This window comes from Belonocnema kinseyi, chromosome 1 (assembly GCF_010883055.1).
Source record: "Belonocnema kinseyi isolate 2016_QV_RU_SX_M_011 chromosome 1, B_treatae_v1, whole genome shotgun sequence".
NCBI lineage: Eukaryota > Metazoa > Arthropoda > Insecta > Hymenoptera > Cynipidae > Belonocnema > Belonocnema kinseyi.
The window spans coordinates 112,018,410-112,032,025 of NC_046657.1; the positions used below are offsets into that span (position 1 = coordinate 112,018,410).

General features: G+C 33.3%; 1 protein-coding gene across 2 annotated transcripts in view; it reads right to left on the bottom strand.

The window, feature by feature from the left end:
- Positions 1-3,749, bottom strand: part of LOC117175385 (sister chromatid cohesion protein PDS5 homolog A-A-like) — a 30,113-nt gene extending 26,364 nt beyond the window's left edge. For both annotated transcript variants that reach the window (XM_033365103.1, XM_033365097.1), the window contains exons 1-2: positions 3,649-3,749; positions 3,342-3,539 (exon numbers count right to left, since the gene is read on the bottom strand). In XM_033365103.1, the coding sequence (XP_033220994.1) occupies positions 3,342-3,539; positions 3,649-3,690 (240 nt within the window). In that variant the 5' untranslated portion in view covers positions 3,691-3,749. The remainder of the gene's footprint in view (positions 1-3,341; positions 3,540-3,648) is intronic.
- Between the last annotated feature and the right edge of the window lie 9,867 nt (positions 3,750-13,616).

Consider the following 13,616-nt stretch of genomic DNA (forward strand, 5'->3'; position numbering starts at 1 on the left):
CCATTCTTAAACACTTGTCCATAAATAATATAAATAACCATGAAGATATAACGCATCCTTGTCTAACTCCTTGAATAATATCGAAACAGTCACTCAGTTTCCAATTCGCTCTTCCACTCGCTTTGCTACCTGTATATATTGTTTTTATAGCTTGTAGGATTCATCCATAGACTCCATACTCTTTAAGGACTTCCTAAAGTTTACTTCTATCTACCTTCGTAAATGTTTATTGTGTCATTTAAAGTGCCCCAGAAGGCGTCTTTTACTTCTCTGAGATCACTATCAACCGGCGCGTAGCATGCTATGATAAATAGTCTTCTGATTCCTACTTTCATTCTAGCTGGAGCCGAGTGCATTTATACAAAATTTAAAATTTTTTATTTGGCTTTTTCCTCAACCGAGTATACGTACGACAGGCCTCTTCAAGAGACACCACGAAACTGTTGCAGAGAACACAAGAGAATTTAAGGATCGGTTGACAACTACGTCATTTCCGACAGTCGTTAAAATATATACATATACATATATATGCATGCACATAAGTACACACACACACACCATATATATATATATATATATATATATATATATATTGAAAGTCAAGAAATTTCGATTCCAAATGTGCAAAATTGAAGAAATATAAAATGTAAATCCAGAAAAAAGTAAATGAAAAACCAAAAAAAAAGACAAGTTTTCAGGAAATATTTAAATCTGAAACAAAGCCAAAAACAGATATTTTCGATAAGACTCTCAATCAAAAGAATTGATTTTCCACTGAAAAAAAAGAATTTTTAAACGAAAAGGATTAATGTTGACAAAATTGCCGAATTTTGAAGGAAATAAAATTTAATAATAATTAATTTATCAGTAATATTCGAGTAATAATTTTTATTACAAAATTAAAAAAAAATTAATCAAACAATGTTAATAAATATTCCACTGAAGAAATATTAATATTTGTTAATAAATCATTATTTACAAAAATTTCATTTGTTTAAACAATTTAAAATTAATAAACTAATGTTAATAAATGTTCCACTAGACCAATAGTAATGATTTTTAAGAAAAAAACGAAATTTCGACAAAATGGTTTAAGCAAATCCCATTTGTTTAAATAACAAAACATTAATTAACAAATGATAATAAATATTCTACTAGACTGATAGTAATAATTTTTAAAGGGAAAAATAAATTTTCAAGAAAAACATAATTTAAACAAATTCCATTTGTTTAAATAATTGAAAATTAATTAGCCAATGATAATAAATATATCCGCTCGTTTTCGTACGTTTGATGCGTAACTTTAAGAAAAATTTTTCAAATATTGTAAGTACTATAACTAAAATCAAAAACTGTGATTTAAACTTCTGAGGAATTATAACCATAAATTGTAACTGCATTTTTTTCGATTTGATTTTAAAGAAGGTTCTCAAAGTACCTACGGCTTTGACGATTACATTCTCATTACGAAACTCGCGCTTCGCGCTCGATAATTCGTGTCCACTTGAAACACTTCATCAAAATAATTTGTAAATTTTGTTAAAATCTACTAAAAATAACTTGAACTACTAAAAATAACTTGTCCACTTGAAACACTTCATCAAAATAATTTGAAAATTTGGTTAAAATCTACTAAAAATAACGTTTTAAACTTATGGATCTCTTAAAAAATCAAAAGTGCATATTGTTGAATATGATTCAACTTTTGGAACTTTTGTCTAATTACAAAATTTCATGATAATAGTTTAGAAAAACAAATATTTTACATCTAGTAGAAATTTGAATTGATATTTTTGAACTTATTGAAAAATTTGTTTTTCCTTTTTTAGAATATTTTCAAAATGTTGAAAAGCATATAAATTTTTGATGTTTTATCAAATTAAAAAATGTAATAAGGATAATTTGCCATTCTTTTTGACGCGCATCAGAAAATTTGACAAAAATTTCTAAAACTCATAAAAAATTTTGAAAAAACTCAAGTTTTTTAAATTTTTGTCTGATCGAAAAATGTAACTGACATAGTTTCTAAATATATTTGATATCTAGTGATGAATTGAAATGAAATTTTTGAATCTTTTAGAAAAAAATATATTTTTTATTTCCTTGAACATTTTCAAAATTTTCAAAAGTATATAACTTTTTTAATTTTCATAAAAATAGAAAATTTTATTTGGATAATTTGCAAGTCTTCTACCCATCTATAAGAAAATTTGACAAAAAATTTCAAATCTGGAAAAATTTTTTTTCAAATTTGAAAAATGTTCTAAATTTTTTAATTTTGGTTGGAAATATCTGCTTAACGAACTTTGCCTTCATTTTGAGAACTATAAGAAGTGTATCAAAGGCTGACTTGATTGGACAAATCCTTCAAAAGTTAGCGTGGCTACAACATTCAGGTAACCATACATACAGACATACGGACATACAGACATACAGACAGCCAGGCAGACAGACACCGATAAAATTGTATGATTTTTGGATTCTGTGAGTGCGGAAACGTAAAGATCCGTTAAAAACCAGAGCTCGAAAATTTGGACGATTACATTACACTCTCATGAATGAGAATGTAAAAATACGAGAATGCAGTGTTCAAAAAGTCGAATTCAGGTACTCGTGGGGTGTGTTAGGGGTGTCAAACCCATATGTCTGATAAATGAAATTCTTCGTCGGATAATTCTCTACAGGCCCCCATAATTTCCCGTCACATTTTTTCAAACCCGAAAAAATTATTGCAAAAACTCAAAAAAGTGATTTTTTCCCATGCATTTTACATGGGAAACTTCAAGTTAAAGCCGGCACCTGTTAAAATCGAAAAATAAAAAAATAAAAAAGTACGGAATTTCTTTTTTCGGATTTGGAATAAAATTGGGGGGAGGGGGGCTCGTTGCCCTCTAGCATGCAAAAAATGTTGCCATGACTTTTGGACCACCCTAGTGACTATATTTAAATTCGCAAAATGTTTAAAACAAGTACTTCCTTTTCCCATTTTAAAACCCATATTAATTTCGAAAAATCTTTTTGTCGGTACCGGTAATTTCTTGATGTTGCTGGTAACGACAATATATGCTCTTCATAAATTAAGTTATTCTAAGTTTTTGTCAAAAATTTAATTTTTCAAAAAGTCAAAAAGTTAAGAACAGAATTGTAACCTTTATTATTCAAAGGATTTATTTACGATTTAAATTTTCCGTTTTTGAAATTAATATTTGGAATTAAAATTTTTCATTTGGAAATTGCTATTTACAAAATTCTACAAAATTCAAAAGAACAAACTGAAAACAGCCGAGAATTTCGTTTAATCAATTTGATTAAATACCAAATAAGTGTTTTTAAATACTTACTTGAGAATCTGTGTAGGGTGAACGAGAATTGGCCTTTGCAATAATTTTACAAATATAGATAGCTGTTTGGATTCTGGTTAAAGGATCGCCGTTGTTAATAAATTCTTCGCTAATTAATTGACGCGCAATGTGCAAAAGATTGTAACCGAAACAATCATTTCCACTTTTTTCATAATGCTCAAGAACCTTTTTAATTTCCTGTAAATAAATAAAATTTTAAGATAATATTTTATAGTAGTAATTTTAATAAATAAATAATAATAAATACTTTTTAAATTTAATTGATATATAATAAGTTTTAACACACCTCAATTGAGGAAAAAGATTCCTCTTCTTTGTCTGAAGTCATCTTCGACGTCTTCTGTTTACATTCGGTTTTACGACTGAACTGGACTGAACTTGCAGTCTTGTACTGAACTAACTCAAGTGCCATCTCTTCCCCACTTAATTAAACATTGTTGACAACTTTCAAAACAAAAATTTTCTTTGATTTGTATTTCTGTGTATTTTTATATTTCTATGGTATGCCTTAATTTGTTTTTGGCAACACGAAAGAAAATTACAAACGTCAGTGACGTATATACTATTACTTTTTTGGGGTCAGGTGAAAGAATCAATCAATTTATTTGTCATTAATTTGAAGTATATGCAGGTCTGCACCTATTTCAAAAATTGAACTTCAGAAAGCTCTCCAGATAACTTTTAGAATATAACTACATTTTTATAACTATATTTTTAGGTATTATTGTTAATTTTCATTAATGTATGTCGTCTTTTTCAAATGACTAATTACTAATGAACAATTTGAACATCTCCCATGACTTTATACAACTTTTAATTTTTTAAGTAAACGTAACTGATTTAAACACTTATTTTTGCTGAATGAATAAAATAAGAATCGTATTTTATGAATGAAATGTAATATTTAGTCATTGTTTGGGGGCCATTCACAAAATATGTGATATATTTTTCAGGGACTTCTGCCCCCCACCCCCTGCGTGTTACTTTCTCCATTGGTCTTAACATGGAGAATGATACTTCGGCAGACACCCACCCACCCCTAATTATATAATTATTTAAACAATAATTGTTTATTTTTTAAATTTCTTAAAATTGAGCCAGATTTGCCCTCTTCTTTTTGAAATTAGTATGCTATTCTACTTTTTGTTAAATAATTACATAATTTTCATTACATTTCTTCTGAAATTTAACAAATTTCTATTTGCTTAAACAATTTTTATTTGCTAAAGCAGTTTTTTCAAAAACTTTAAAAAATATATAAAATAGAATACATATCATTACTTTTCTGACTGTAGAGTTCATATTAATAATTTTTTAATTGTTAAAACAATTTGTATTCGTAAACAATCCATACTCAGTTTGAAGTAAATTTGAAAAAAACAATAGTTTATTGTATAAACAATGACATAAAGCTTTTAGAAGAATTTACTACTCATCAAAGCCATTCAATATTATGTTTAAGTCGTAAAATACGATTTTAAAAATATTTTTGGGAAAATACAATTGTTTAAATAAATGCAGTTTGTTCAAAAAATTAAAAAAAGGGTTAATATATTCTTTCTATACACTATACAGTCCGAAAAATAATTGTATACATTCCATTTTATATTATTTTAAAAAAGTTTTCGAAAGAAAACTGCTTGAGCAAATAAAAATTGTTTAAAAAATATAAATTTGTTAAAAATTACAAGAAATGTATCGAAGTTATTTAACTATTTAAAAAAAGTAGCATAGGATGCCAACTTAAGAAAAAAGTGGACATCTCTTGCTCAATTTTTACATATTTTGAAAAGAAACAATAACTAATTGATTAAATAATCACACAATGTTCTTAACAAAATTAAGTACTCCAAACAATGTCTTATTATTACATTACATTATTTGTATTAAAAAAATAGCAAAAATTGCTGAAAATTAACATTAATACGTAAAAATGTAGTTTATTTTTATTTATGGGTCATATTTGGCGCGCTGAGGAGGGTGGGGAAGGTTAAGGTTAAAGGTGGGTTAAATATAAAAGTTATTAGTATGATTTTATTTCTTAGACACTCCTCTTCAATCTCTAACAAGCTTGGCACGTTTCGATCAAATCCTGAAGTACGCCCAGGTGCGATTTCAGATCGGCACCCAGAGCAGGTGCGTTGGCCCAAAGTCGGACCGACTTTGGTCCGCCGTAGATCGGCAGCCAAAGTTGGGCTACCTTTTATATTTATAAAATACTTTTGGCGGCCCAACCTAAACAGCCAACATTGGCAGATAACGTGGGACCGACTCCTGGCCCAACTTTGGCCCGAACATGGACCAACCATCAGGGCAACTATGGGAAATCTTTCTTTAACGAGTAAATCCGACTACAGGCCCAACTCTGGGCCAAAGTCGACCCAGAGATCGGCATGAAGGGATTGAGAAAGTTCTGAAGAAGTTAGGCCGACTATTGGCCCAACGATGGCCCAAACATGGACCAACCATCGGGGAAACTATGGGTCGTCTTTTTTTAAGGAGTAACGCCGACTACCGGCCCAACTCTGGGTTAAAGTCGGCCCGGAGATCGGCATAAAGGGATTTAAAAATTCTGAAGAAGTTAGGCCGACTATTGGCCTAATAATGGCCCAAACATGGATCAACTATCGGGGCAACTATGGGACATCTTTCGTTAACGACTAACGCCGACTACCGGCCCAACTCTGGGCTAAAATCGGCCCAGAGATCGGCATGCAAGGATTTAGAAAGTTCTGAAGAAGTTAGGTCGACTATTGGCCCAACAATGGCCCAAACGTGGACAAATAATCGGGGCAACTATGAGACATCTTTTGTTAACGATTAAAGCCAACTACAGGCCCAACTCTGGGCCAAAGTCGGCCCAGAGATCGGCATGAAGGGATTTAAAAATTCTTTTTAAACAAAAGAGAAAAAAAATTATAAATGAACTTCTAAATATTTCAAGTAATTTTAAAGAAGTTTAAAATATTTGGGAAGAATTAAAAAAAGCAAAAGAATTTTCAAGAGATTTTAAAGACTTTAAAATAGTTTTTATGATTCCAAGAGATTTTTAGTGATTTTAAGGGATTTTGTGCCATTTCAATGGATTTAATATGGTTTAAAAAGTGAGTAAAGGAATTTAAAATCTTAGAAAGCATTTTAAATGATTAAAAGAAATCAAAAGAGTTTAAGGATTTTCATGCAACTTAAAAATATTTTTAAGTATTTAAACAGACTTTCAGGAATTTCAAGGGAACCGAGTTATTTGATTTTGAACATTTTTAAATTTATAAATGAATTTTAAAAGATTTCAAAATATTTAAAAGCGTTCAAGATATTTTTAATGAATTTAAGAGATTTTAAGTAATTTTGTAGATTTTTTTAGGAAATTCGGTAGAATTTAAATGACTTTAAGATTTGAAAGTAATTTTAAAATATAAATAATGTTCTTGAATTCTTTAAAGTCTGTTAAATATCTTTAAATCTTCGAAAATTTGCAGAAATCCTTTGAATTCTAATGATTTTCTTAAATCTTGTTTAATCACATAAAATATTCAATAATAATTTGAAATATTTAAAAATTTTGAAATCTTATTACATATATTATTATGAGCGTAGCAATATTTTTTATAGAATAGTTCACAGAAATTTGTAGACGGCCATGCACAGCTGTCGGTTATACTTCAGAATTTTGTTGTAATACTTCCAGGTAGGTTAGCCGAGAGGCTTTAGAGTTTAGGCGTTAGGAATTGGGAATACGAAACTTATAGGGTTCGAACCCCAAGGCGAATAAAAATTTTCATAGCATGTGTTTATAAACAGTGTAGTGATTGTATTATATTTATTAAACTACCCATTGTATTCTCTACTATAAGATTAGTTCTATAAAATTTAATGAATATTTTTTTTTCCGTGTAATTGCCATAGTTGGCCCGATTTTGGTAATGGATATTGTACCAATGGTCGGGCCGAAGTTATAATTTCGCCTTGGCCCACTTCTAGTAGTCATGGTTGGGCCCACCATGATAGCCAATAGTCGGCAAACAGGGTTGGGCCATAGTTATCATTTCGGTATGTTGGCCAATGCCTGGTTGGCAAAGTTAGCCCAACTCCGAGAAAGTTAGCCCGACTACGGCCCAATGGAAAATTCACACATGGGCGAATTCAATTTTACGAAAATCCAAAATTTCTTCATGCAAGTTTTCATGATAATTAAATGGGATTTTGAAATGCCAGATGGCAATTGTTAATATTTGAATCTCGAAAAGACAATTTCGGATTTTCTTTCTCTGAAAATGACAAATTAGGAGGAGGGGGACTGGCTCTGTAGCTTGAAAAGCGTTTCTTGGACCACCCTAATATATATTATATAAACGATGGACAAATTACTTTTTGTAGGGACTTGGTCCAAGTGGCAATAATTCCCTAAAATTTCATGAAAATGGCACAAAATAATGTTAAAAAGTAACAAATAATTTTCTTATATTTTTTAATTTTCTTCTCCATAATATGTGAAAAACAGTAATTAATTAAAGTACTTATATATTACTTGATAGTACAGTTATACAAATTTAAAAAAAAACGAAATATTAAATAATATTTCAGACTTCACAAAACCGATGGCTCACTGCAGAGAGCTCCAGTTCTGGCAGTCCGTACCGTATACAGCTCCTACTCGTGTATACAAACTGAGGTAAACTTTCCTTGGTGAATAGCAGATATAATTGATATAATTGTGTCATTATTTCTAAAAAATTATAACTGTTTACGATTTCAGGAAGAAAAAAAGGGTTTAAAATAATGAAAATTGTTTTAAAAATTGCCAAATGTACTTTAAAAATATTGTTTTCAGAAGAAAATAACTTTGTACAGTTTAAGGTAGAAAAATTAAGAGATAAATGATTTTCTTATATCTTCAAAAAATGCTTTTGTCTATAAGATGTGAAAAGCAATAACTAATAAAAGTATTTATCATTGTTTAATGGTACAGCTATAAAAAATTGAAGAAAAATCCGAAATGTTAAGTAATACTTCAGAATTCAAAAATCGAAGACTCCACTTCAGATCTCCAGTTCTGGTTCAGCCCGTATACAGCTCTAACTAGCCTACACAAAGTGAGGTAAACCTTCTGTCGATCAGATATAATTGATATAATTGTGTGATTATTTCCAGAAATGAATGACGATTTTAGAAGGCAAAATTTGTTTAAATAAATAAAAATTAATAAAATTTTTTTGAAATATCCTTCAAAAATATATTACTCTCAGTATTCTTTAAATGTGTGTCATTATTTCAAGAAAACAATAACTTTTCACGATTAATTGTTCAAAAGTGATAAATTCATTTTCTTATATCTTAAAAATTGTGTTCTCCATAATATGTGAAAAACAATAACTAATTAAGGTATTTCTTATTCCTTGATTTTACAGCTATTAAGAATTAAAACAAAATCCGAAATCTTAAATAATATTTCAAACTTCAAAAACCGACGGGTCCTCTGCAACGAGATCCAGTTCTGGCAGTCCGTACCGTATACAGCTCCTACTCGCGTACACAAACTGAGGTAAACTTTCCGTGGTTAATAGCAGATATAATTTGTATAATTGTGTAATTATTTTAAGGAAATAATAACTATTTACGATTGAAAATTTTTTTTTAAACAAATAAAAATTGTTTTAAAATTTGCGAAATATCCTTTAAACATATATCACTCTCAACATTCTCTAACTGTAGGCATAATTATTTTCAGAAGAGAAGAACTTTTTACGATTTAAGGCTTTTGGTACGGGGTGCACAAAAATTACAAAATCTATGAAACACTCGAAACTTACCAACGGCCGAAAATAATTCGGTTTTAAGGTTTTAAGAATGCACTTCGAAAATTGTCTAGACCCCGAAAGTGGTTTAGTGGTTGCAGTATGTTGCGCTTACTATCTAGTTTTTCGAAAAAATCCGGTAACTGCTAAAAAATGTGAGTGAAGTGGTGTCGCAACGAAGTGAATTCAGCAGGAAGCTGACTAACAGACTTTTTGTTCTTGTTTATTGACATGTATAACACAAATGGAAATAGCGCATTACGTGGAATCATATAAATGAGATAAGTATTGTACAACCTACCCCATGTGCGAATTTTCCATTGGGCCATAGTCGGGACAACTTTCTCGGAGTTGGGCTAACTTTGCCAACCAGACATTTGCCAACATACCAAAATGATAACTATGGCCCAACTCTGTTTGCCGACTATTGGCTACCATGGTTGGCCTAACCATGATTACTAGAAGTCGGCCCAACGGCGAAATTATAACTTTGGCCCGACCGTGTTAGCCGACTATTGGTACAATATCCATAACCAAAATCGGGCCAACTATGGCAATTACACGGAAAAAATATACATTCAATTTTATAGATCTAATCTTAAAGTAGAGAATGCGATGGGTAGTTTAATAAACATAATAAAATCACTACACTGTTTATAATCGTACGCTTTGAAAATTTTTATTCGCCTTGGGGTTCGAACCCTATAAGTTTCGCATTCCTAATTCCTAACGCCTAAAGCCTCTCGGCTAACCTAGCTGGAAGTATTACAAAAAAATCTGAAATATAACCAACAGCTGTGTACGGCCGTCTGCAAATTTCTGTGAACCATTCTATAAAAAATATTGCTACGCTCATAATAACATATGTAATAAGATTTAAGATTTTATAAATATTACAAAATAATTGTTGAGTATTTTATGTGACTAAACAAGATTTAAACTAACTTCAAAAATATTTTAAGATGGTATAAAAGATTTAAAAAAATCAATATATATATTACAATCTCTTAAATTCATTAAAAATATGTTGACGTCTTTGAAATATTTTAAAATCTTTTAAAATTCATTTATAAATTAAAAAATTTTCAAAATCAAATAACTCCGGTTAAATCCCTTGAAATTCCTGAAAGTCTGTTCAAATACTTAAAAATACTTTTAAATTACATGAAAATCCATAAATTGTTTTGATTTTTTAAAAATCATTTTAAATGCTTTCTAGGATTTTAAATTCCTTTACTCACTTTGTAAACCATATTAAATCCATTGAAATGGCCCAAAACCCTTTAAAATCACCAAAAATTTCTTGGACTCATAAAAAAGTATTTTAAAGCCTGTAAAATCTCTTGAAAATTCTTTTGCTTTCTTTAAATTCTTCTCAAATATTTTAAACTTCTTCAAAATTACTTGAAATATTTTGAAATTCATTTATAAATATTTTTCTCTTTTTATTAAAAAGAATTCATAAATCTCTTTATGTCGATCTCCGGGCCGACTTTGGCCCAGAGTTGGGCCGGTAGTTGGCGTTGCTAGTTAATGAAAGATGTTCCATAGTTGCCCCGATGTTTGGTCCATGTTTGGGCCATTGTTGGGCCAATAGTCGGCCTAACTTCTTCGGAACTTTCTAAATCCCTTCATGCCGATCTATAGGCCGACTTTGGCCCAGAGTTGGGCCATTAGTCGGCGTACTCGTTAACGAAAGATATCCCATAGTTGCCCCAATGGTTGGTCCATGTTTGGGCCATTCCTGGGTCAATAGACGGCCTAATTTCTTCAGAACCTTCTAAATCACTTCACGCCTGTCTCTGGGCCGACCTTGGCACAGAGTTAGACCAGTAGTCGGCGTTACTCGTTAACAAAGGATGTCCCATAGTTGTCTTGATGGTTGGTCTATGTTTGGGCCAATGTTGGGCCAATAGTTGGCCTAACTGCTTCAGAATTTTCTAAACTCCTTCATGCCGATCTCTAGACCGATTCTGGCTCAGAGTTGGGTCGGTGGTCGGCGTACTTGTTAACGAGAGATGTTCCATAGTTGCCCCAATGGTTGGTCTATGTTTGAACCACTGTTGGACCAATAATTGGCCTAACTTCTTTAGAACTTTCTAAATCCCTTCATGCCAAACTCTAGGCCGACTTTGGCTCAGAGTTGGGCCGGTTGTCGGCGTTACTCGTTAACTAAAAATGTCCCATAGTTGCCCCGATGTTTGGTCTATGTTTGGGCCACTGTTGGACCAATAGTTGGCCTAACTTCTTCAGAACTTTCTAAATCTCTTCATGCCAAACTCTAGGCCGACTTTGGCTCAGAGTTGGGCTGATAGTCGGAATTACTCGTTAACAAAAGATGTATCATAGTTGCCCCGAGGGTTGGTCCATGTTTGGGTCATTGTTGTGCCATAGTCGGCCTAACATCTTCAGACCTTTCTAAATCCCTTCATGCCGATCTCTAGGACGACTTTGGCCCAGAGTTGGGCGGGTAGTCGGCGTTACTCATGAACGAAAGATGTCCCATAGTTGCCCCGATTGTTGGTCTATGTTTGGGCCACTGTTTGGCCAATAGTCGGCCTTACTTCTTGAGAACATTCCAAATCCCTTCATTCCTATCTCTAAGCTAATTTTGCCCCAGAGTTGGGCCGGTGGTCGGCGTACTCGTCAAAGAAAGATGTCTCATAGTTGTCCCCGAGGGTTGGTCCATGTTTGGGCCACTTTTGGTCAAAAGTCGGCTCAACTTCTTCAAAAAGGTTTTAAACCCCTTTATGCCGATCTCTGGACCGACTCTGGCTCAGAGTTGGGTCGGTGGTCGGCGTACTCGTTAGAAAAAGATGTCCCATAGTTGCCCCGATGGTTGGTCGATGTTTGAGCCATTGTTAGGCCAATAGTCGGCCTAACTTCTTCAGAACCTTCTAAATCCCTTCATGCCGATCTCTGGACCGACTCTGGCCCAGAGTTGGCCCGGTGGTCAGCGTCACTCGCTAACAAAAGATGTCTCATAGTTGTCCTCGAGGGTTGGTCCATGTTTGGGTCATTGTTGGGCCAATAGTCGAACTAACTTCTTAAGAACTTTCTAAATCCCTTCATGCTGATCTCTAGGTCGACTTTGGCTCAGAGTTGGGTCGGTGTTCGGCGTACTCGTTAATGAAAGATGTCCCATTGTTGCCACGATGGTTGGTCCATGTTTGGGCCACTGTTGGTCCAATAGTCGGCTCAAATTCTTCAGAACGTTTTAAATCCCTTCATGCTGATCTCTGAACCGACTTTGGCCCAGGGTTGGGCCAGTATTCGGCTTTACTATTTAACGAAAGATTTCCCATAGTTTCCCTGATGGTTGGTTAATATTCGGGCAAAAGTTGGGCCAACAGTCGGTCCCGCGTTGTCTGACAACGTTGGCTGTTTAGGTTGGGCCAACATAAGTATTTTATTAATATAAAAGGTGGCCCAACTTTGGGCCAACGCGCCTGCTCTGGGTGCCGACCTGAACTAGCACCTGGGACTCTTGCTTTATAGAATACTAATATTACTCACATTCCCAAAATTTAAGACGCCATTCGAAGGGCTCACTCGAAAACCTCATAAAAAATTTGCGATTGCTAGAGAGAAAATTATTATTTGAATATCTTGTGGAAGAAATGCAAACTTCTCACTAAAAATAACAAAATCTGCAGATCTTTGGAGAAATTTAAAAATCATCGTGCTTATTATTATTCTTAGATATCGAGATATAGAATATAAATTATTATGTACAGCATACGTCGAATTTAGCAAAAAAATTTTGCACAAAAATTTGCAACAGTTACTTTTGCTGCGCGAGTCAGATTGAGAAAGAAGAACTCGAGAGGTGTACTGAAGAATTATATTGTTTCAACTCACAAATTACAAATTCATCTTGAAATGGATAATACGGACGTCCTCGCTACCTGAAGTTGGGAGCATAACTAAGCATCGAGAGAGAAAACGCAGCAGCGGGACAAAAGTGAGAGAGTCCAAGTGCTAGCGCGCTGTTACAGCGACAGTCTGAATTTAAACATACCACCCGCTTTGTTCCTTAAACAAAGCCTACTGACCGCCCGCCGTAGAGGATGTGGTCTCAGGATTTGGTTCGAGGCCGGGAACATCTTTTGTAGACAAAACCTCCACGGGCAATGGAGCCAATCTAGTGGCGGGCCGCTTATATTCACCTAGCACAGTCCTGATTGTAGCCACACGAACGTGCCCGTCTCATCCCAGGTGAGTTTCCCAAATTTGAGCTAAGGGCCAGTTGTGTCAATTTGTCCAGATCCTTTTTCACTGTTTCGTGGCCAGGTATAGAATCCCAAGTCAGAGCGACGAGTGGACGACTATTTCACACCAATTCGATGCTGGCGAGTAACGTGTTTAACTCTCCATAGGTAAGGTTTTTTGGTCCAATAATCCGTTTCAGATGCTCCTTCGCCAACTTCACACCTGCCTCCCAGAGGCCACCAAAGTG